Here is a 23,388-nt window from a genome sequence, read left to right on the forward strand (position 1 = left end):
CAGGAATGCAAAAGTAATTCTTACTGACATTTGGAACATGGTAGAAATGGGCAGACAAAGATGGGTGGAGAACTAGAAGTTGGTGCTTTTGTCAAAGCATTGTTTCTCCATGGGACTTCATTTGTCTAATAAATTAAGAGAGGAGTCTGGATAGAAATCTAACACTGCTGTATTTGAATATCCACCCTGCAAACAAGAAGCATTTTTGGGTGCAATGCATTACAATATTTACAGGGAGATTTTTAAAATGGATGTAGGAACAAGGTAGATTACAGTTAGTTGCTTGTTGAGCAGTAAACAGTTGGCCTCGAACAACAACAGACTCTTTGGTTTATTTTCGTTGCTGAGATGGCTTTAAATAAAATAAAGCACAGTAGTATGGCTACTCTGATGCATAATTTTATATTTTAAGTACTGACTGATTTGTATTTTAAAATACCTGACTCTTTTTTCCTACTTTGATAGCACCTTGTTGCCTCCAACACGTACAAAATCTGAGATAAATGAATGGTACAAAACTCTGGAGAATTTAAACAAAATTATAGGTAAGTTGGGAAACAGTCTGGAATTCAAGCAATACTTTCTTCTTTCCAGGTAACGATGAGGCAGAAAGTTGCTTTGAAAGTGCATGTTTGCTCTCTTCTTTGTTCTGTGTGTTCCCTCATACCTTCTCAGTTGCTTTGAGGTTGCAGTGGGACCCAAAGAAGCTGCCTGTGACATCACTTTCCTTTGGCCAGTACAAACACTTGTGCATGGTGAGATCCAGCAGGAACTGGCTTGCTTAGAATTAACCTGAGGGAAATAGAGGGTTAATTTTGACATGAATCAGTTCTCAATCACACAAAAATACTCAATTTTAACTCTTGGAGAAGAAGATGGGAAGCACTGGAGATACTTCCTTTCTCTTTATCCTGTAGTGTGCCTTCCCTGTGTGTGTCTGCCTTCTCTTGCTGCAGAGCACATCCTGTTGTGATGTCTGTAGCCTGTATGGTAGCAAAGAAGTTGGTAGCAATTGTAAATGACTTGAAACTTTTAAGCATAATGATAAACAGCTTTGTATTAAAACATCTTACTTGATTCCATGGTGGTGTCACACAGGTGTGCAGACACTGCTGGCATCTGTTCCCTGTGCTGAGATAATATGGGAATCTGTGACTGTGAAATATGGGAATCTTGACTGTGGTCTGTTCCGTGTCATTCAGACACCCGTAATGCAGAGTGCGTGGAGAAAATGCGTGTCCAGTATGAGCTGGTGCAGGGCAAATGTGAGGAAAAAGTGCAGATCTGCAAGGTGAGTGTCACAGCTTTGGGTGTGGTAGCCATGGTACAATTGTCGTTACAGTAAAATGTGTCTGAGGATCCACCAAACATTGAGATAACAAGTGAAATTACTTTTTAACCTCTGTCTTACTCTGTTAAAAAAGTAACCATGCATTTGGTTTCACAGTAGTGTTTGGTATTTGTACTTGAACTGTGTAAAAGCCATAACAAATGCTGGGAATGAAGGGAGTGCTGTCTTACATTTACGTGGAGGATGCAAGGACCCTCAGCCTTTGTGCTAAATCTGTCGTATCTTGGGAAAGAAATTCTACCTCTCTGCCTCAATTTCTCCCTTAGTATCCAATGGAATTGTATTGTTTACTAACAGAATGTGGGGTCTAGGAGGCTGAATCTTTCTCTGTCCATCACAAGAGAAGAAACACTAAGTTTAGCCATGCTCTCTGAAAGCCATGTAGTATTTGTTATATGCATGTCAGTAATTCACTGTTCTTTCATTTAGATGAGCTTGTTGGATATGAACATTTGCCCAGGAGTTGTTGAAATTGTGTATTGCGACATGCTTCAGACGACTAAGAAACTAAAACACAGGTTTGAAGAAGAACTGGAGCACATGGATGTATGTTTATTCCATTTACTTCTATCACTCCCTGGGATTAGTGTGTTTTTCCTGTGCTCTCACATGCAATGCCTTCTGCATTGTAGGCTATTGATGTCACATTGGAAAGACATCCACAGTGTGACTGAACACTACAAAGAAACAATGTTTGGTGTGATTCACACAGAAGAGTTCATAATTACTGTGTTTATTATTCGTAATATAAATATATTGTATTTTTATTATCGTTTATATCTGAAATATATGTGATAGAGATGAATAACATATGGCCCAATCCCAAATTTCTTCCAATCTGATCTTTTGTGATTCTATGCATAAGAATGACTGGGCAGTTGTTCCTAAAGTGATAGATTGCAGAATGTGATTCTGTGCTTTACAGTGCCAGAATAAACAGAAGTTTTGGTAACTCTCACTTGTAGAATAAAAATCCACATTCTTACTCAGTTTACTTGGATTTTTTTTTTTTTTTACTCTCCAGATAGAAGACGCTATGTTGAATACTGGTCGTGTAATTCCAGGCAGCCTTTTATCATGTTACATATCCTCTTCCTCATTCATTTCACCTTCCAGCAGTTTAAAAATAACTTGTTCACGTGAATGTTTTTCTTTAGAGTGATTTTAAGGAGATGGCTAAACAGCACGAGCAGCATTGTCAAGGCTTGTACAGCTATGTTGAGGAGGCTGTGGGTCTCTGGGATGTCCATCAACTCCAACTGTCCCAGCAGGAAGATGTGCTTCAGAAGAAAGTAGATGAATACAGATGGGAACAGGATGACATAATACAGGTATAAACATAAAAGCAAGGATGTGGTATAATGTAAAGAAAGGACTTCTTAAAGCAAAGAACCATCTGGAATTCAATATGATGCCTTTCCTGGTCTTAAAATCCAAGAGTCAAACATGGTTAGAAGGGAAAAGGGATTTTACCTTGGTATTTATTTTAAGGATCCTTAGGTGCACTATGTCTAGGTTGAATGCACCTACATGCACACCAAAATAATCCACCCCAAAGATCTGGTCTAACATTATAGGTCTTACTAATTGACATATCTATCAAAGATTCCCCAATGAGAGGCTCCCGGGAACCCCCCCCCCCCCGGAACCTTCTCCTGGATGGTTCTATCTTAGTTTACAGAATGTGTTCTGGAGAGGACCTTGGGGTCTGGGGCACACTGATCCCTGGCTACGAAGCTTCTAAAATGTTGAGTCTCCCAGCTGAACAAACAAGTCCAAGAAAGTAGGCAAAGAGCACTTAGAATACAGAAGTTGTAAAAAGGTATAACAGGGGTATAAAAGAAAAGGCAAAAATCTTCATGGCATCAAATATAGCTGCTATAAAATTAAAAACGTAATCTCTGACTTTTATATTGGAATTTCTACTTTTCAGTTTCATTCTGTCAGGTACATTTTTGCTAACTGCTTGATTCACACTGAATGGACAGTACTGTCTTACTCTTGATACAGCAACAGTGATAAAGATCACTTACTTCCTGTATAAAGTGGCTGCAAGTTGCTATTATGAGATCTTGTGAGGTGTAGAGTCTGGTTGGATGTCAAGTTCTCATAGTTACTACAACCACCTTGGGGTGGCAATGTCAGAGATGTTCATTATCTAGGAAGATCTTCCTAGGTGATGAGTTTTGCTAAGGTAGCTTCTCTTCTTGGTGTAACATATATGTACATAATTAAATTACTTGAATCCTAAATATTTATGGAGGTTTTAGTAGATACTAAACCATTTTTACTGGCTTTTTTATGTGGCTTTAGACGATGAAAGATGATCTGGATATAATTCTGGAAAAAATGAAAATGGCGAGCTGTGAAGAAGAGCTGGAGGAATATTTGGAGAATGCCCTTTTTTCTTTAAATGAAATTAGAACTAGGTATGAATTTTGTGTTGTAGACTTAAAAAGTAAAGCATATTTTAACATTGGTTGTACTACTTGCAAGGACTCAGATCTTTGAGATAGCCAAAGTGTTTATTTTGGTAAGCTCTCTGTTGCCCTTCTCACAATTAGGCATTTGTAACTTTAAAAACCATATAAAAATTAGTACAATACTGCTCTCCTTGCTGAAGATCTTAGCAGCAGGTGTGAAGCCCGAGAGGAAGCAGGTCTGTTCTCATACCCAGGAGGTTTTTTCTGTGTGTTAGATCAGAGGCACATTAGAAGAGCAATATGGACCTGAGGAGCAGATGCACAGACCTTAAACGCCTCACAGTGGGATTGTGGTTAGAGCTGTGGCTTTGGTACTCTTAATACTCATTCAAAAAATTCAAAAAAAGCCAGAGGTAACAGACTGAGTGAAAATACAATGCCAGGTTGCAGAGACAGAATGTAACCTATCTGAACACATACATAAATTCCCCATAATTATCTTTGTTTAGGAGACACAGCACATGTAAATGTAAATGAAAACAAGTGTGAACATTGATTTTTCTTGAATCAAGACTCAGCTTGAACTGTTAGTTTTTATTTTCAAGTAAAAGGAAAATAAACCAGAAAGGCTCAGTCACAGCTGAGCACAGTGCAGAATTAACATGGAAGACAGTAAATTGACCTCTCTTATGTAAGCAGTGTCTGAATGGTTCCCCATCCAAAAGGAAGGATGTAAAAGGCTTTATTGTAAATATTTCTTAACTTTTGTGCATTTATTTATTTGTAATGCTCTAATCTCTAACAAGCCAGGATGTGATTGTATTCAGTATAAACAGATGAATGGCAATGTTCAGCCTAAAGGTTTTATGAGATTGATCAGAAAGTTAGATTTAGATTTTAAGGCACTGTAGTCATACTTCATTTTATTTCTATACATACTTGAGTCTCCTAAACAGTGACCTTAAATTTGACAGGAATGAGACACTCAAGCAAATTTTAATGGATGAAGTAATGGCTTACCCAAAAGCTATTTGGGGGGAATTGACTTCTTACACTATATCCATCACCCAGCATTTTAGTGTGAAGGAAATCTTCAAACAGGTAAAAAGAAAATTTCTCCTTGTTTAAAACCTTAGTGGTGTATTAATTTTTTGTGTTAGAGAAAATTTACATTACCTTTAAAATTCAGATTATATAAAGTATTGTTTCAGCCATTGAATAAAGTGCTTTTGGTGGAGATAGCAGAGGGAAACAAAAACATTTCTCAATCCCACACTTTTCTCTCTGTCCTTGTTACAAATGGCATTTTAGCAAATTCATTTGCCTTTTGAACAGAAAACTACAAGGTAACAGACTTACAGTAATCAGTTTGAGTGTTACAGGTTCTTGAGATAGTAAGTGATCTATTAAAGACTTGTATCTTAGTGAAATAGATACATTTTGAGAAGGGATATGGATTTCTTATAAGAAAGCAAATCCATATTTTAAAATGGTGTGGCAGGTGTTTGTTGTTGTTTTGCTTTTAGAACTTGCAAGGCCAGATAGACGCCACAGTTCAAGATCAAAATAATACCTCAACAGTCCAAACAGGTATTTTTGCTTGGTTGTTTTTCAATCTTCATTTCTTTGGCTTGTAACCAGTAGAACTCTGCTTTAACTGTAAATAACTAGTTGAGGCTTCAGGAGCTGAACATATGGTGGAGCAGCGAGCTGAGAGCATTGGGAAGGAGAGGAAAATCCTAGAGTATCCTGGGTTGGAAGGGTCCCCTGGGGATCATGAAAGTCCAACTCTTGGCCCTGCACAGGACACCCCAACAATCCCACCCTGTGCCTGGGAGTGTTGTCCAGACCCTTCTTGAGCTCTGGCAGCCTTGGGGCCGTGCCCATTCCCTGGGGAGCCTGGGCAGTGCCCCAACACCCTCTGGGAGGAGAATCTTTTCCTAATACCCAGTCTAATCCTCCCCTGGCTCAGCTCCAGCCATTCCCTTGGGTCCTGTCCCTGGTCACGGAGAGCAGAGATCAAAGCTGCCCCTCCACTGCTGCCCTTGAGAGGAGCTGCAGCCCCCAGTAAGGTGTGACCTCAGTCTCCTCCAGCTGAGCAGACCAAATGCCCTCAGCCACTCTTTGTATGGCTTCTCCTCCAGACCCTTCACTATCTCTATGTCCCTCCTGTGGACATTCTCTAATAGCTTTAGATCTTTCTGATATTGTGGCATCCAAAATTGCCCCCAGGGCTCGAAGCAAGGTCATCCCAGCCCAGAGCAGAGCAGGACAATCATCTCTCTCCACTGGTGCCAGAAGATAGGGACAGCTGTCAAAAACCAGCTGGAGAAACAAACCCAACTGAGAATCACATGATCTTGGCACAGGAAATTGAAGGAACAGAGGAAGAAGAAGATGGGGAGAGTATTCCTCATAAAAGTAAAGAAAATGAGCATGCAGAACAAGCAGTAAGCATTATGCAGGTAAGTGAGCAAGAGAGTAAGTTTGAAGGTGAAAGCAGTCTTGTCCAAAATAAGGAGGAATAGGAAGTCTTTTTGCTGAGAATGAGTAGAAAGTCCTTTTTTGCTTAGTCTTGCTTACAAAGCACACCAGATCCTTACAAAGGGCTCTAGATCCTTTTATGGGGAAATAGTGTATATAAAACAGTTCACAACCATTCTTTTTGATCTACTTTTAACCTTGTAGAAACCCTTTGCATAGATTTTTTTTTTCATCTGTCTTCCATCACAGTGTTCTCAGCCCATGGTGAATGATTGAAGCTGTATTTGTACCTAAGTTTTAGGTTTTCAGTTTCTACAAATTTATTACCATAACAAAAACCTTTTAAAACATTGTCGACTCTGCCTATGTCTTGCTGGCATATGTAAATGTATAAATATTGCCAGCACTGTGTAAATGTCCAAATTGAGAATGAGAACATTATTCTAAATCTCCCTAGGATTCTTCCAGTAGCTCGTGCACTGTTGATTCTGTGCTGATACCTTTAAAGGTAACGTGATGATTTCCAACTGTTTCCCAGTCAGTGGCCGAGAGCAGCAAGGCAGAAAGGACTGAAATTGCCATGGAGTCTCTTTCCACTGCTAGTGGAAACACTTCCACTGTTCTTGGAGTTGAGGAGGCAGGAAAGACTGACAGGACAAAGAGTAATTTTACAAAATACAAAGAAGAAGAATCACTTCCTATATACCTGAAATATGTACTTCTCACAGAAAGTATGTTTGTCAAGCTGAAGAAAAGGTGAGTAGCAAACAATTTCTGTTCTTTCTTTCCCTTATGTAATAGACAAATTTCAGCTGTTTAGAAGAAACATTAGACTATAGAGGCAAAAGTTACCTAGTTACTGTTACATAATTAGATATTTCTATAGTTAGATATTTAATTATAAAATTATGATTGTAAAATTAGTGTGTTATTCCACTTTTTAAATTGATACAAATAAAAGAAAATGTTTATATTGCTTTGTATCCATGGGCTGTCAAAGTACCACAAAAACATTTACCTTTACAGAACATTCATATTTTATGGAAAATTACATAGTGAGAAAATATATTACAGAAAGACAAGTAATTTGCCCAAATTCCCTGCAGAGCCATGAAAGTAAAATGCTTGGTACTCAGTAGTATGCAGCTAGCTCAAAAATTCTACCAGTATTGTGCAAATGCTACTGAAACCCTATCTTCCTATAGCCAGAAGTTAAATTCTTAGAAATAATATATTTAATAAACTCTTATTTATTATTTACTATTCTTCACTGTAATAGTTCTTTTTCAATCATAGGGTTCGCCTCTGCTTTTTTGAACACTTGGAGAAATGGTGTGCAGAATCCTTGTCCAACTCCTTTATCTTTGTAGCTGCCAAGAAAGAGGAGCTGAATGCAATACTTCTGCTGCATCTTCAGATGCATCAACAAAAGCAGGAGGAGATACAGACAAATATCTACAATGCTCGAGCTGGTATTGACTGTTTTTGGTATTCTGAGCATCACATCTTCCTTTAGAGATGGTCCTAAGTGGGCCAAAATCTGTTTCAGCATTAGTTAACTCAGTAGTAGAGGACAATAGAAAGCAGCTGGCTCTCCAGAAATTCCCAGTATATTATGTTACTCATATATTTAAAATTCCTTTTTTATTTTATTTATTTTAATTTTTAATTTATTATTTTTGTTTATTTATTTATTTATTTATTTATTTATTTTCTATAGCTCTTCCTGGTTTGTGCTGTGTTACTTTTGGAAAAATAGACAGCAGTGCCTTGATTGACAACTGTTAATGTTGATCATGTTCAGCTGAAGATGTTGAACATTCTGTTGTCAATGTTTGCGAATTCTCATTCACCTTGACATTATTTAACAAGAGTTTGAGGTGTACAAAGAATATTTTAAAAGTGTTGAAGAAAAAGAAATTAGCAAGCTGGGAGAGCCAAAATGGCAGGGCCAAGCTTCTGAAAACATGAGAGGAAGGATTTAACTCTGTGAAATACCACTGAGCAGCTACAGAGCATCCTCCAGTCAAAACTCTTTTGGCATGGGCAGTGTCAGGTTTTTATGGTGAGAAAAAGATATTTTAGACAGGTTTGTTGGTCTCTAACACATAAGCTAAAAAATTATTTTGGGGAACAGGCAAATAATTTTTCAATTTCCCTTTTCCTGCAAAGAGGACAGGTGCTTCTTTTGGCAGCTTTCTTGAGGTGATTGGCTGGCTCTTGATTTATCCAGCTATCATTCCAGAAGGGAGACCAAAACTGATTTTTTTGTTTCCCTCACAAAACCAGGAAAAGTGTATTTTCTGTTAAAAAATATAACCTTTAGTTTTGTTACAAGACTGAGAACAGAGAGATAATGGAGATGTCAGCAATAATAAAGGAAATAGAGGAAAAAGAATGCTTAGAGCAAACAAGAGACATTTGTGGTTTGAATGGGTTAGGAGCTGTTAAGGATATATGCCTTACACAGAAGAAAAGTCAAAGAAACCAAATTGAATGTATTTAATTTGTATATTTTAGCTACTGTGAGGTCTGGCTTTGTTTATTTTGCTGCTGCTGCTGATCACAGGTTGACTGGGCATTGTGATAGTTCACAGTAAAACAGGGAATAACGTCCCTGGTGTAAACTTCTTTTCTTCTCAGCGGAACTGGCGCTTCACAAAGAGCGTCTTGAGTGCCACTGTGCAGTGCTGGGAGAAGGCTTGAAAAAGGAGAAGGCTGAATTTCTCAAATTCTCCGACCAGCTAAATAACCTCAACACAAACTTTCATTCCCGAGTCCAGAACTTGGAGCATGACTTCCTCCACGCTCCTGTGACTGAGCAGTAAGTGTGCCACTGCTGATGCTGTCAATCTCCGTAGTTAAATACTCCTGATTGCTGCCTGAGATGTTTATGGTCTACATTCTGAACCTGGTTTATATGTCATTGCTCTTCAGTGAAGACTACTTCATACAACTTGAAAACATGTAAATAATTTCATTCTCTTTTCCTGAAGAAATTAAAATCAAGATTGAACACATGGAAATTTCATCTCCTTTCAAAGCGCTGGCAGTCTTTAAGTAGAAAAGATGTTTCATCTGTTTAGGTTTTATCCAGTTTACTGAACGTGCACAGTAATATCAGCTGACTAATTGGTTTTGAAGAAGAGTGCTCAATAGTACTTTCTGTGGGTTCATCCAAACTGTCCCAGCTCAGGGTGTTGCTTTGAGAGTCATAAATCACTTCTGAGTCCTCACATTTTTTCATGTCTTTACAGCCAGCAGTTGCCAAATCATCATGTGTGTTCCTCTTCAGACATGCTTTCCCTGTCTTTTATTATTTGCTGTTAGGTCAGCTTCTTCCAGCAACATTCTGCAATCAGAACTCCACAACCATTTGGAATCAATCAGGGTTACTGTGAGAAGTTACCAGCACCACTTGGAGGCAGCTCTAGGAAAATTAAGGAATTTGAATGTGGGTTTTCTCAAAAGTTGCAGGTATATAGATTTCATGGAAGTGTTGTTTATAAATGGTGACCTGTTTCTGGGAATCAGTGTTTGTTGCCTAGGCAGAACAGTAAAAGTAAAGTTTGTTTTGTTACTCATCTAGCTTCCTATTTAAAAAAAGAAATTTATCTTGTTAAACCACAATTACGATACTGTTTTCATCACATTTGTGTTGATACATATGTTTCAGGGCTGTTTAGCTAAAATCATCTTGGAGAAAAAAATGACTCATGGCCAGTTGCTTTTATGTTTGCTTTCAGATTATTTTCAGAGGCAGGTGACTTTTCTTCTGAGGAGGTAAATATTTTCACCAAGTGTCTTCAGAAAGAAAGTAAGCAAATTGACTCCTTTGAAAGTTCAATCAAGACAGATGTGAAGCAAATAGAATCGAGCTGCTTGGAGCAGGTAGGCAGAATTCCATTATTTCAAATGATGTTTTCTATTGACATATTTGATGTGATTTGCACTCAGCCTGCTTTCGGAATAGAACACTGTTAAGACTGTTCTGTTTGGCAATTGCATGATGGAAAAAATTAGTAGAAATGGCAAGTTCTATCCTTTAAGTTTTAAAAAGTGGAAAATTGTCTAGTCCTGTCTCTTGTTTCTGACATTCTTGAAGGCTACTGAACTTACCAAGAAGTACAGAAAAAAGTTTGCTTCTCTCTCTCTGAGTCAAGCCTTTATGGAGAAGGTCCATCAGGCTTTGAGACAGCTACGACAGCAAATCAAATTAGAGGTACAAACAGAAACATCAGAACTTTGCTTAAATTCATTATAATTATTTTCTTTCGTACCACTGAGGAGATTTTGGCTGAATTTGGAGTGGACAAATACTAAGTGATTTTTTTACATTAGTTTAAAACCTCTTTTCTGTCACTATCAGCTGTAAAGTGTATTTTTAATACTGCTGCAGCTGTGCTGGAGCGCTATGGCCTTGCAGCACACTGAGTATGTACATCTGAATTCACCAGTGTTTTTGTGTGGTGCAGCAAGTGACATGAAGCATTGCTTTTGTGAATTACTGTTTTAGCTTCTCCTCTTGAGTACCAGGGATTTTTAACCAGCTTTTATCAGTGGTTCTAATGGTTTGAAAGTGGAGCCTCTGAAACTCCTGTGAATGGGGACTTTACTTCTCCAGTATTTCCTTCTGCTTTAGGTAGCAAATTCCAATTTGCAGTCAGTCACATTAAAGTCTTACCTGGAAAAGCTCCAGAGGAAGAGAGATGCATATGTTCATTCTACTGCAGATAAAGAAGTAAGTTCTAATCAGCATGAAATGGTATCTAATTTGACTTGTTATTAGTTGTCATTGTTATTCATTTGCCTCACTGTGCATGTTTGTATAAACTAGTATTTTTGAGGAAGACTTACATTTCCTTATATTTGGGGCTGGGCAGGAACACAGAATTTTTTCTCGGAAAGGTCCTTGTCCTGGATTCAGCTGGGATAGAGTTAATTTCTTCTCAGTAGCTGTTCCAGCGTTGTGTGTTGGATTCACAATGAGAATGGTGTTGGTAACACAGTTTTTGCTAAGTTGTGTTTATCCTAAGTCAAGGACTTGTTTTCCCCTGTCTCCTGCTCTGCCACTGAGGAGGTTCACAAAGGAGACTGGGAGGGAGCACAGCTGAGACAGGTGACCCAAACTGCCCAAAGGGATGTTCCACCCTGTGGAAGATCCTGTCCAGTCTATAAACTGGGGGAGTTGTCTGGAAGGGCCAGTCTGGGTTCAGGAAGGGTGGACTGGCATCAGTCAGCAGGTGGTGAGCAATGGTATTGTGCATCACTTCTTTTTCACTTCTTATTATCACTATTGTTATTATTATTTACCATTATCATTGTATTGTAATTTACTCTGAATTATTAAACTGTTCTTGTCTCAACATACAAATTATCCTTTGATTCTCCTCCCCATTCCACCAGAGCAAGGAGGGAGAGGAGGAGGGTTGAGCTGTGTGGTGCTTAATTCCCAGCTGCATTTAAAACCCCAGCAGTCCTTTTCGGAGAGTCAGTACCTGTTTTCCTGTTTGTCAAACCAAAACCTCAGCCTCTTACACAATCTCATTGCTTCCATGTATGTGTACATAAACTGGTGACAGAACAGAGGCAAATAATGTTGTTTGCAAGAGTCAGCACGTTTGAAAAGGTTAGAATAGTTAGTTCAGTAAATACCATTTGTGTTACCATATCTTTCAGGCTTTAACTTCTGAAGAGTTGCATGATTTTGCCAGAGAGGTGTTGAAAGAGCTGAAAAAGAGGAGCCAGTATCTTGACTGCTTCTTAGTAAAAGCAATGATCCCACATGCCCCTGTAAGATAACATTCACATTCTCTGTATTTTATTTAATATTGAGAGAATTTTCATGTGTACATGTTCTAATTGCTTTTCAGAATCTGTGCTTTGAATTTGCAATTGGAAAAAGGATCTGCATTATGCCGAGATGTCCAAGACACTGTAACATTAGGACAGCCTTTTTAAGAGGCTGAGTAAATCACCAAGTTTACAAAATGCTAAAGATACATGGCATTGCAATGAGTTGCTCAGTTCTTCATAAGAGTTTGTTTTTAAGGTGTAGCACTTATTCAGAGATAGATATTTCACAGGTTTCTTTAAATAATTTAAAAAAAAAAAAAATCCCAAATGTGTCCTGAAGGGACTTTGTTTTTATCAAACAGGTTGTGTTTTCTTTCCTCCCTTTTCTGACAAGTCTGTCTTTATTTTGTAATCTCAGTGGATCATCATTTTAAGATTATATCCTTAAATACTGTTTATGGTGATTATGGAAACCTACTGTTAACTGCTTTGAAGTGTTTGAGAGCTGTATAGCTGTAACAACATTGCTATTAGAACGACAAAAAATTTATTTCAGCCTGTGAAGCAAGATATTGTCTGTTTAGAAAATCTGCTTTGGTAGTCACTCCTACATGGAATGCTTTCACCTACTGCCTGCTACGGTCTGCAGGACTTCATTTTTCTTCCCATTTCAGGAGGACTTCACCACTCTTGGCACAGATGGGACATTGCAAGAGGACTTCACCACTCTTGACAGGGATGGGATGTTACAAGATTCCATTGCTCCTGCCATTCAAAAAGAGAGTCTCAGAGATGAGAGCAAAAGGATGGTGATGGGACTGGATCCTGACAAATTCCCTTTGTTAAATCCAAGCAGAATGGGTACATCAGTACTTGATGATTTGGCAGTAACTGTTATCAGAAAATTAGCAGGGTAAGTACTTTGCCTAAAGGTATTTCTCTGTCCCTTGTGGGGTTTTTGTATTTTCTTTGCTACATATCCACTTCTCTCCATAAGGCTCGTGATAACACTATAAGGGGCTTCACTACAGTATTTTTAAAATTTGTATTCCAGAAGCATATAAAGGTTCTCCTGAATTCATAGTTTGTAGCTTACCTTGTATGCCCAGAACTATTGAATAGACTGTTCATAGGTAATATTACTACATATTTTCTGCTCAGTTTAACTTTAAAAATCAGTCTAGCTGAGACTGCTTTCTTTTTAAAAGCAAGATTTCTCAAAGCCCAAAATACCCCTTTGTGAGTAATAAGTGACATCTAGTATACAATGATAAATTTTAGGTATTTAATTTTTGTTTTCTAGAGCCTTATTTTAGTTGGAAGGTGATTACCTGCTACGTAGGCGACTAAATATACAAAGTGTAAAATGAAGAGAATGACAAATGTTTGATTTGCAAATACTGTCTTAATGCAGTTTTGTTTGTAGAAATTCCAAAATTCCAGTCAAACAGTCGGTTAGTCCCATGAAATTACTTCTATATACACGGTCAGTTGTAAAAGTAACCCTATCTGTTAAATATGATTTCAGAAATATAACTCACTTAGCACATGATAGGGATAGAGAACTTGCCTAGTTTGCTATATAATACAGTATAGAATATAAGATAACAGGATATTCAGTAGTTATTAGCTTTTTTTTTTTTTTTTTTCAGGTTTGACCCATTAAAAAAATCCCAAGACCTAAATCAGGGGAGAGGTGTGCCTGTATTTCTTCTAATATTTTCTTTTCATCTAAATTGTAGTTTCTGGCATTTTACTGCACAGCTCTAGCATGTTCCAGGCCAGTGGCTTCTATGCTAGGAACTCAGGGATGGTTGTGCTTCCCAGCTCTTTTCCTGGACATCTTTACTTACACTAAGATGATTTTGGGCTCCTAAAGCAAGGAAAGCCACAGAATAAGATCATAATGTTATAAAGAGTACGTGTGTTTGTGATAGCAAAAGGGAAATGGGGTCGAGAAAAGAAGTAGAGCAGAAATCATGAAACACATAGGGGATCAGGGATCCTTCTCACAGTGTATGATGTAAGATGAGCATAGAGGTAACTCCAGATGCTCCCTGCCCCAGGTGTTCCCATTTCCTCATCTTTCTTCCACAGACCTTGACTCCTCCAGCCATTTCCAAAGCTATCCTCAATCTCTTCCACATTTGCAAGTCCCCATGACCACCAATGCTATGAATGTAGCCCATTCATTCTCCTTACTCACCTGCCTCCAATTTGCTTTAAATCTCCTCCCATCTACCATGTATTTTCTGTGACATTCCTGTGACTCGTGCCCCTGCACATAACCTTTATTGATGTTGCCACTTCTGGGTTACTTCAGGCCTGTCTGACAGGAATGTTTGTTCCTGTAGTCATCCCCTACATATTGTAAGGAAACATTATAGAAATAAGAATACAAAATATATATACACACTTAAAAAGCACTTTAGTTGGTATCTATGCAATATTCTTCTTCTTTCCTTGTTAACTATAAGCAATTCTTCCCCCAGCAAAAAAGAAGAAGGTATCCAATGCACATTCTCAGAAGTCTGCAGTTCAGATCAGAAAGAAATCATCTTGTGATGAAACAAAGCCAAAAAAAAGGTAAGACCCCCTAAAAGGAGGAATTCCACTTAAAATATCCCTATGCAGGAATTTACCTAAGCTTTGTCTGTTCATTGGAAGATTCTTACTGCTTATTTGTATTAGCCTTCTTTCATCTACTGCTATTCATTTGGAATCTCTTACCTGTTTATGTCCACATTGTCAGCTTTGTGGGGCTTTTTTCCCCAGATTTTGACTGGAAAAATACTATTCTTTTTCTCTCTCATCTGCTGCTGTTTTGTATTTTGAAGTTGTTGCAATATAGACTAAGCCTTAAATCAATGTGGCTTAATTTTCAGGTGTGTCTAAATAGTTTGTCTTCAGCTTAGCCCACAGATGGATGAAATGAGCTACTGTAATAGTGAAAACAACAGAAAAGTTTTGAAAACTGAGAGTTTAGAAGAGAATTCCAAGAATCTTTTCTCCATCAAAATACTATATTTATATTGTCATGGTTTGGGAATGGTATTCCCCAATTTTGTGCTTGTACTGAAACACTCCAAACCATGCGATGCTTGCTCACTCCCCTTTCCCTGCAGCAGCTGGAGAGGCAAATTGGAGGCACAAAAGGTGAAGATAAAGGTTGAGATAAGAACAATTTACTAGAAACAGCAATGAGATAAGAAAACAAACCCTAACAGCAGCAGTGTTATTAGCAAAGGTACAAGAGAGGCAAGTGGCTCACATGTGAGTGCTCACCACGAGGAAACCCCTGACTTACCCCACTGCCACCACATTCCCCAACAGCTGGGACCCTTCCACCCACTTCCAAAATGAGGAGGGGTGGTAGAGAACAACCTCCAGGTCCTGGCCATACCCCCTCCTGGCTACTGCAGGAATTAACCCTCTCCTGGCCAGAACCAGGACACATAGAGTACTAGTTCTAGAGTTATATTTTTTCGAATTTTTCTTCCCTTTCATGCCTGTCAAGCTCAAATCATCAGCCAGGGAAGGAAAACACTCGTGGATAGTTTCAAATCAATGTTTTTCCTTTCTAGTGAAAAAAAAGGCAGAAAATCTCTTTCCATGGAAGAGAGATCCCAGCTATTTGGAAAGAAGTCTATAAAGTCTAAGTGAGTCTTATCTTTCCAGAACAAGAAGTTAATCTATAAAAACCCTCTTTCTATGTATGTATGTACACATGTATCCATCTATTGTGACCTATAGAGTTCACCACTGAATTTGGAGGTATTCAGCCTTGATATTTATAGGTCAAAGTGCTTACAGCACAGTTCTTCTTTGCAGCATAACAACAGTGAAGATAGAAGTCATCTGGTTCATTCTGTCTAATGTCTGGAGTCTTACTGGAGCCCATTTTGTACATTTACAAGAAGTGGGTGGGGAATGTAAAATAGCTTTTCTTTCAATTATTTTCACATCTAAGAAGACCAGTACATTTTACACCTTCATTCTTGTGCTCAGTGTTCTATTAATAGAAATAAACAAGGAACAAACAGGTTCCATTCCCCTTCTCTAAGAAAATTATCATACTGTTTCTTGATTTGTGCATCTACACTCTATAGAACTGAGATATTTTTTACATGCCACACAAAACTGTTCAAATTAATGCCTAAGATGTTTAAGCATTTGGGGATTTTATTCCATATTGTGTTTCAAAATAATTCCAGTAAGCAGCTAGACGCACCTTCAGATATTTTTGCTTTATCTAAAATACATGGTAAGCTCTTTGGGCACAGGAATTTGGCTAAGATTCGTTTTTTGTGACAGTGATCTGGCAGTGCTCTCCAGTGAGCAATTACAATAGCTCCTTGTCCTGGCTGCATCTGAAGAGAATCTGTGTTAATATGGGGGAAGGTTTTTAGGCATTTTGGTTATTGCTTTGTGTATGCTCTAAAAAATATACTAAAATTAGCCTGAGCAAAATACTTGAAAAACAGTGAATATTGCCAATGTGATCATTTAACAGCGTGATAACATTTTTAATTTTTTAACATTTTTGTGGTTTTCAGTACTTTTAAGGGGACTGTTATGCATATTCTCTGGAGGGGTAACAACACCTTGCTCTCCCTTGGTGAGGTAAGGAAATGTCATGTTCTTCAGTCACTTCTGCTTTCATAGGTTAATCCTGTGTCAGAGAAATAATTTGATTCTTTCAATGTTTGGCAGACTGTCCAAAAATTTTCCTTTCTTCTCCTGTTGTTATATACCTAGATGTGACGTGTTTAAATGTGTTAGCGACCTTTTTTCTGGTTTATCTTTCCCTTCTGCAGGAGTTCTATGGAGGAAAGAAGAATCTTCAGATGAGAATGCCTGAAGATCTGCCAGAGACATTTGAACATTGGGCAGAAATGCTCAGACTGAAACTATTGGCATACCGAAGGCAGACAGATGATTACTACAATTTCTGTCTTGGAGGTAAATCCATTCAGTTAAGACTTTCATTTTCTTGTGTATGTAATTTTTCAGTATGTCAGCTGAAAATTGCAGTGACCAAGAATTATGTCATTGTCATTGAAAAACTGCAGTTGTCTTTACTGGAAATTGAGGCAATACTATTTTTTATGTATTATCAGCTATAAAAAGTGTAGCAGAAGGGTACTCGACTAAGTTAGAAGACTTGTACAAAGTCACATCTTTGAGCAAGTGTATATTTCTCAAAGCATTGCACCTAGAAATAGGAATGTCAGGGACAGAATTTCTATGAGAGAAAATTCCAGGCTCTTTGTGTCATATACACACCCTATCTTTTCCAAAAAGAATTTCGGGATCAGCTGACGTGGTTTGAGGAGGAGCTCTCTTCTGTTTCCCAACTGGTTGTGGAAAGTCTTTTAAAAGAACATGAGCAGAAACTCAGCTCTTTTACTGCTTATATTCAGCATCTCTTCAGCAGACAGCTGAAGGAGTGGGAGGATGTGAAGGTATGTATCATGGACATACTGGAATGCTTTTAGTGTAACCAATGCTAAATGCATCAGATTGATGAAATTTTATTGCTCTCATTCTCACTGTTTGCTTCATCACTCTCTGCTGAGCTGGCCACATATGTAGTTTCTGTGTTTGCAGTTAGTCTGCTTAGTTCTCCTGGAAGCTTTGTATTTCGTGGAACTCAGTCCCTTCTCTCCCGGCTTCCAGCACTGGGCTGCCCCTTTCTAATCTCCTCAGCTCTGCCTGTTATCTTACACTTGGATTGTCAACTCTGTAAGGGCTCTGACCTTGTGCTAGGGCCAGACAGCTCCTACTGTATGGGTGCACTCCTTTGTAAGAACTGTGATGTAGAGATAATGAAATGCTGCTGTTTACTATCATTCATAAAAGAGGCATATTTTGTCAAGTAATATCAGAACTGAGAATAGAATCGTAATGGAGATCATGCAGAAAATGCTAGTGTCTTGAGATTCTGTCTGAGTATTAAAAATCAGGTTAAAATTGTAGTTATAGAGATACAAAAAACACCTTACTTATCACGTGGTAGAAGAGATGATTATTAGTTGGAAAAAAATCCCAGAGTGAGACCAGAGGCCAGCAGAGAGGCAATTTGGTGCATGTTGCACTGCAAAGCTTTTATCCAGACTGCCAAGATGTAACTCCATTTTCCTTGTCTTTCTGAATACCTTTATAGAAAATGTTTGTGGTTTACTTCTTCCTTTTTATGACTCACAGTACATTCTTTACTGAAGGCATTTCTTTCTTATGTACTTGCTTAAAGACTATGCACCAGAGAAAATTACATTACTCCCTGGGACATCCAGATAACTCCTTTCAGCTGGAGGCTTTGTGCCAAGAGGAAATAAAAAGGCAAAAAGATCAAACTGATGGTGTTCACCTCAACACAAAGATGCTGCAGGTAATTGCAAAGCCCTTGCTTAAATGTGAACTTAAAAGTTGGAAAGGAGGGTGTATTTTGGATACATTTTTCCTCCCCATCCAAAGGAAACTTGAAAATTTTTTCAGTTTTAAGCAATCCTGTTCATATATTGCTAAACTTTCTAATAGTGTATTGTCAGCATTAGATCAATACAGATATAAATACATCTGCACACATACTATGGGTGCTTAGATACATTGTGGAACTTACTGATATTTTGTATCATTCATAGAACCTACTGACTATGAGCATAATAATGGTGGCTAGGAGTATTGGCTGTGGTGGTCACATCCTGTGGTTAGCTCTCTTACTTCCAGACAACAGATGTCTGGAAGGGCTTCTTCTCTGTGCATAATTGACACTTTTCTACACAAGATTAACAACTGAAATAAGCTGAATTTACAGAAGAAATTCAGGAATCAAAATCCTTTTTCCCCTCCACCCCCTGGGTTTATTGAAGGTTGGTTCCCCAGCTTTAAAGCTCTTTGTTTACTTCTCTCAGGCCACTGACTCCAAATTCTACACTGCCTGCAGAGTACACGTATTTTTAATTCCCAAGCAGTGTCACCTTCTACTCCTAGCTCTGCATACAGACACAGAAACACAAATACCGTGTTTTAGAATAACACCTGGGCTAAGCACTTCCACCCAAAGTACCTGAATTCCAAAATGATCTTCTCTTTGGATAGAAGCTGGTTTTATCACATTTAACCCAAATATGTAACTACTAGGTACCTATACACAAACCTGTACAGTTTTTTTGAACTTTAGATAATCAGGCCGTGTTAAGAATACTGCAGAGACACTTTGAGACCCTTTTATGTGCAACTCTGAGCCTTATGTCTGTTATCTGCAGCTGCTGCAGAATTTCAGGGTTGGATATTTGTGTAGTCTTTCGGAGCCAAGTTAAAAGGAGAGGAGATCAAATTATCAAAGGATAATTTGTCACTTGTCTCCAATGTCCCAACAGGATTGTGCTGCTGAGTGTGCTCAGAGCTTTTTTTCTGCACTGGCTGCCCTCACTGAAAAGCTCCTCTTGGAACTAGATGAAACCATCACTGTTGATGACATACAAGTAGCAGGTAAGAAAAGAAGAGATTGCTTGTTCAGGCCTCCTCTTCCTTCTGAAAGATTGCAGCAGTCTGTCCCTAGGATGAGGAGGCTTTGATATGCTACAGTATTTTAAATTAAAAGATTTCTGTAATAAAGCACGCAAAGCGATTTCTTGAGAGTGGAGAGCATCGAGCTGCACCGTTAATCCAAACAGTTGTATTCCTGACATTGTTTTGTTTCTGCTGAGCATATCTTCTATTACCTCCCAGAAACTGAAATACCTAGAGAGAAGATGTCGACTTTAATCCATCCTAAACAAGCTGGACTTCCTCTAGGAACCTCTGAAGTTCCACAGTTACTCAAACGAGGAAGGAGGTAGTATTTGGAGATACTGAACACTGTTCTGTCTAATTTCTCTGCTCTAAACTGATAACAGGCCCTGTCCTCATAGTTTTTTGCTGCACTTGTTGAAACTGCTGCTCATCATTAGTAATGTCATTGAACTAGTTATGGGGTAATTTGAGTGAATAATGATTTTAAAGAAAGAATAGCAATGGATCCAAATAAAAGTGAATTACATACAGTACTGTAAAACAGTACCATGTCATTGCTCTGGCTATGCCCCTTGCCTGTCACTAGTTATCAGTTCAGTACATTCAGATCTATGAATAGTCTATGTATTGTCATTCAGAAGAAATGAATTCTGTGCTGTGGAGAGATCCTGATGCTTTAAAAGAAAAGGTGGTTGTACTAAACAAGTTTTTAGGGTAAACCTTTTGTGGAGAAAAAAAAATAACATTGATCTTTGGCACCTTAGTAAAAGTAATGTGAATTAGTGTGATCTGTTCCCTTTTCTAACATTTTTCTCATGTGTTGGTTGGTTGGTTGGTTTGGTTTTTTATAGGAGTTGGCCAGGAATACCTGAGACTATTCTTCCTGACGCTCCAGACTATACTCTTTGCAGAGGAACTGCATCAGTTCCAACTGCTAAGACTACCCTGGGCCATCTAGCAGTGGTGGACGCAAGACAAGCTGCATATAAGGTGTGTCTGTGGGGAAGGACTCTGGAGTGGGCTGCTGCTGTTGTGGGTTTGGTTTTTTAAGAAGATGGTTATAGAATCTTAGTTATTTGAGTAAGTTTTTAATGTACACAGTGCTTTCAGGTCTTAGAGCCGTATTATCCATGTGCAGAAATCCTTTCTCATGTCCATTTCTTTGTGATGCTGTCAGAAGCAGACAGGGTTGGTTTCTCAGGGAGTCTTCTTATTCAGAGACATGACAGAGGGGAACTGTTTCAGCAGAGAAGCGTGGATGGTGTCAGAAACAGGACACTGCTTTTTGGCAGCATCATAGTTCCAAAAGCAGCTGTGCCTCAGTGCCATTCCAGTCCTGCTTGTTTTCACTCACCTTTCTTTCTGAGGCCTACAGTTTCAGCCTTAGATCACAAAAGCTGGTTTCCCCACAAAAGATGAAGGGCTAGAAAATACTTCATACCTATCTTATATCCGGAAAAATCACAGATGCCTGTTTCCACCATAAAAATGATCACTCTTTCTTCACTGAGTCTGTTAAAAGAATGCAGACAACTCCAAGCCTCTGAATCACACAGACAATTGTTTTCAAAACAGCAGTGCTCAGTAGTTAGGAGAATATTTTTATGTTAAATCACTTAGAAATGTGTTTCTGCATCTGACCTGGAAGTAATCATATTCCCACTGAACTAAATTAACTTTTTAAATAGGGGACTAGGATAAAATACACTGTCAACGATGGCAAATGCCATCAGAACTATCGATTTGCCTGCGTGTTTTATGTATCTAGTTCTGGTGCCCAAGAACCTGGTTACAGCACAGATTTGAAGGGAATGTGGTTGTTTGGAAACAAATGGTTTAATACAAATGGTTGGATAAAAGGATTGGATACAGGACGCATGCCACAGGAATATTTTCCTGCATGTATGTTGCATTAAAAATACAGTACTTTATGTTTTGGAGCATGGACTCTGGAACAATATTAAAATGCCTTCAGTTTTTTATGGTAGTCTACAAGTTTCTGTCTAGAGGAAATAACTTTTTAGCAGCTTTGTAATAGTTCAGTTCATACTCATGAGTTAAGAAGCTCCAGCAAGAGCCTGAGTGCATCCTGTGTTCGAGATGCATACTTGGGTCTTGAGAGAAGGCAACTCCCTAATCTTAGGGAGTTCCATTAGAAACTAATGGAAGTGAGATGAAGACCTTGCATTTTAGTAAAATATAAATATTACTGGTAATTTAATTTCAGAAGTCTTTAAAAGGAACACAGCTAATAGTTAATTATTCATAGAGTTCTATTGTCAAAGGCAAGAAATAAGTGGCCTCTATGTGGTCTTCTGACACAATGGATCTGGACCTGGATTTAGGCAAATAAAATTATATTTCGTCACTACCAATTTTGTCCTTAATTGTTGGGATTTCTTATACAGAAATACAAATGTAAACTCGAGCAGATGTTTGCCCAGATCAAGGAAGAAAGTGCAGCTCAGCTACGGGCAATTCAGCGCTGGAATGATTGGTGGGAAGAATCCGTCCGGAAGATAAAGCTACTCTACATCTGAGATCAGCCAAATTCTGCTGAGCTTTGTTGGTGTAAATTGACATGTTTGTATGAATGTCACTGATGTTTTTCTTTTATCTTACTAATCTGTCGCACTGAAAGAAGCTACTTTTGGCCTTTTTGTTTGTTTTGCCACGTTACCACTCTTGTTTCCTCATACACAGTCTTAAGACTGCTACTATACTCATCTTTACAATTTAGTAACCACCTGGTGCAGCTTACAGAATCATCTGTTACCATTTGCATGTGTTTGTGCACATGAACCCTCTGTGCAAGGGCACTTAATGTGTATTTATTAGCAGAGTTTACAGGATTTTGTTGCAATTTTGTCCCTGTGAGCTGGTTTGGTCTGAAAACTCTCCAAGGTGTGGGTGAGAACTATCCTAACTAAGCACCCTTGTACAAGGTCCCTGTGCCCAAGCACCTCTGCACAGAGACCTCTGATTGGAGATGACCAGCCTGAAAAAAAGTACATTTTATGTTGTCTTGGTTCAACAAGCTTTGCCTTGCCTACCCTTCCCATCCCTGGCCTTGCCTCTCCTACTTCTCCCTTGTGTTGCCTACCCTTGCCTACCACTTTCTTTAATTGCCATGCCTGCCTGCTCCTCCCTTGCCTTGCCTTATCTACCCCTCTCTTTTCTTCCCCAGCCCTCCTTTGCCTTGCCCCTCTATTACCCCTTCCTCTCCTTGCCAAGCTTTGCTCCTCCCTTGCCCCTCTCTTTCCCCTCCCTTTTCCCGTTTCCTGCCTATATTGACTTGCCCTTCCTATGCCACTCCCTTGCCTGGCCCTGCCTTCCCTCACCTTGCCTTTCTTTACTGTGCCCCTCTGACTTACCTCTCCTTGCCTTTCCTTGCCTCCATCTTGCCCCTCCCTTGCCTTGCCCCTCTTGTGTTTTCTCTCCACTGCATTGCCTTGCTTTTCCTTGCCCATCCCTTGCTTTGCATTTGCTTTCCCTCCTTTGCCCATCCATTGCCTTGCCCTCCCTTGTCTCACCTTGTCTATCACTCCCTTGCCATCCCTTGCAATCCCTTGCATACCACCCCTTGCTTTGCCTTCCCTACTCCTCCCTACCCTTGCCCCTCCCTTGCCTTGCATTCACTTTCCTTTCTTTGTCCCTCCCATGCTCCACCCTTGCCTTACTCCACTTTCCCTTCCCTTGCCTTTCCTTGCCCCTCCCCTGCCCCTTCTTTGCCTGGCTTTGCCTTTACCCTCCTTTGCCTTACCTACCCCTCTCTTGCCTTACCTTCCCCTCCACTGCCCTTTTTTGCCTAGCCCT

General features: G+C 39.0%; 1 protein-coding gene across 6 annotated transcripts in view; it reads left to right on the forward strand.

The window, feature by feature from the left end:
* CCDC180 (coiled-coil domain containing 180) overlaps positions 1–22,212 on the forward strand; it is a 28,401-nt gene extending 6,189 nt beyond the window's left edge. For 5 of the 6 annotated variants that reach the window (XM_017737443.1, XM_017737442.1, XM_017737448.1 and 2 more), the window contains 28 exons: positions 466–545; positions 1,203–1,291; positions 1,781–1,897; positions 2,509–2,682; positions 3,665–3,780; positions 4,749–4,875; positions 5,301–5,364; positions 6,007–6,239; positions 6,797–7,014; positions 7,555–7,730; positions 8,902–9,082; positions 9,589–9,735; positions 10,005–10,149; positions 10,364–10,480; positions 10,901–10,999; positions 11,938–12,051; positions 12,729–12,967; positions 13,707–13,750; positions 14,547–14,640; positions 15,639–15,713; positions 16,611–16,677; positions 16,872–17,016; positions 17,359–17,519; positions 18,308–18,445; positions 19,437–19,548; positions 19,789–19,894; positions 20,424–20,562; positions 21,981–22,212. In XM_017737443.1, the coding sequence (XP_017592932.1) occupies positions 466–545; positions 1,203–1,291; positions 1,781–1,897; positions 2,509–2,682; positions 3,665–3,780; positions 4,749–4,875; positions 5,301–5,364; positions 6,007–6,239; positions 6,797–7,014; positions 7,555–7,730; positions 8,902–9,082; positions 9,589–9,735; positions 10,005–10,149; positions 10,364–10,480; positions 10,901–10,999; positions 11,938–12,051; positions 12,729–12,967; positions 13,707–13,750; positions 14,547–14,640; positions 15,639–15,713; positions 16,611–16,677; positions 16,872–17,016; positions 17,359–17,519; positions 18,308–18,445; positions 19,437–19,548; positions 19,789–19,894; positions 20,424–20,562; positions 21,981–22,112 (3,649 nt within the window). In that variant the 3' untranslated portion in view covers positions 22,113–22,212. The remainder of the gene's footprint in view (positions 1–465; positions 546–1,202; positions 1,292–1,780; positions 1,898–2,508; positions 2,683–3,664; positions 3,781–4,748; positions 4,876–5,300; positions 5,365–6,006; positions 6,240–6,796; positions 7,015–7,554; positions 7,731–8,901; positions 9,083–9,588; positions 9,736–10,004; positions 10,150–10,363; positions 10,481–10,900; positions 11,000–11,937; positions 12,052–12,728; positions 12,968–13,706; positions 13,751–14,546; positions 14,641–15,638; positions 15,714–16,610; positions 16,678–16,871; positions 17,017–17,358; positions 17,520–18,307; positions 18,446–19,436; positions 19,549–19,788; positions 19,895–20,423; positions 20,563–21,980) is intronic. The other variant, XM_017737447.1, reaches the window with a different exon arrangement.
* Positions 22,213–23,388: the final 1,176 nt, after the last annotated feature.

The sequence above is a fragment of the Corvus brachyrhynchos genome, unplaced genomic scaffold (assembly GCF_000691975.1).
Source record: "Corvus brachyrhynchos isolate BGI_N302 unplaced genomic scaffold, ASM69197v1 scaffold466, whole genome shotgun sequence".
NCBI classification, from domain to species: domain Eukaryota; kingdom Metazoa; phylum Chordata; class Aves; order Passeriformes; family Corvidae; genus Corvus; species Corvus brachyrhynchos.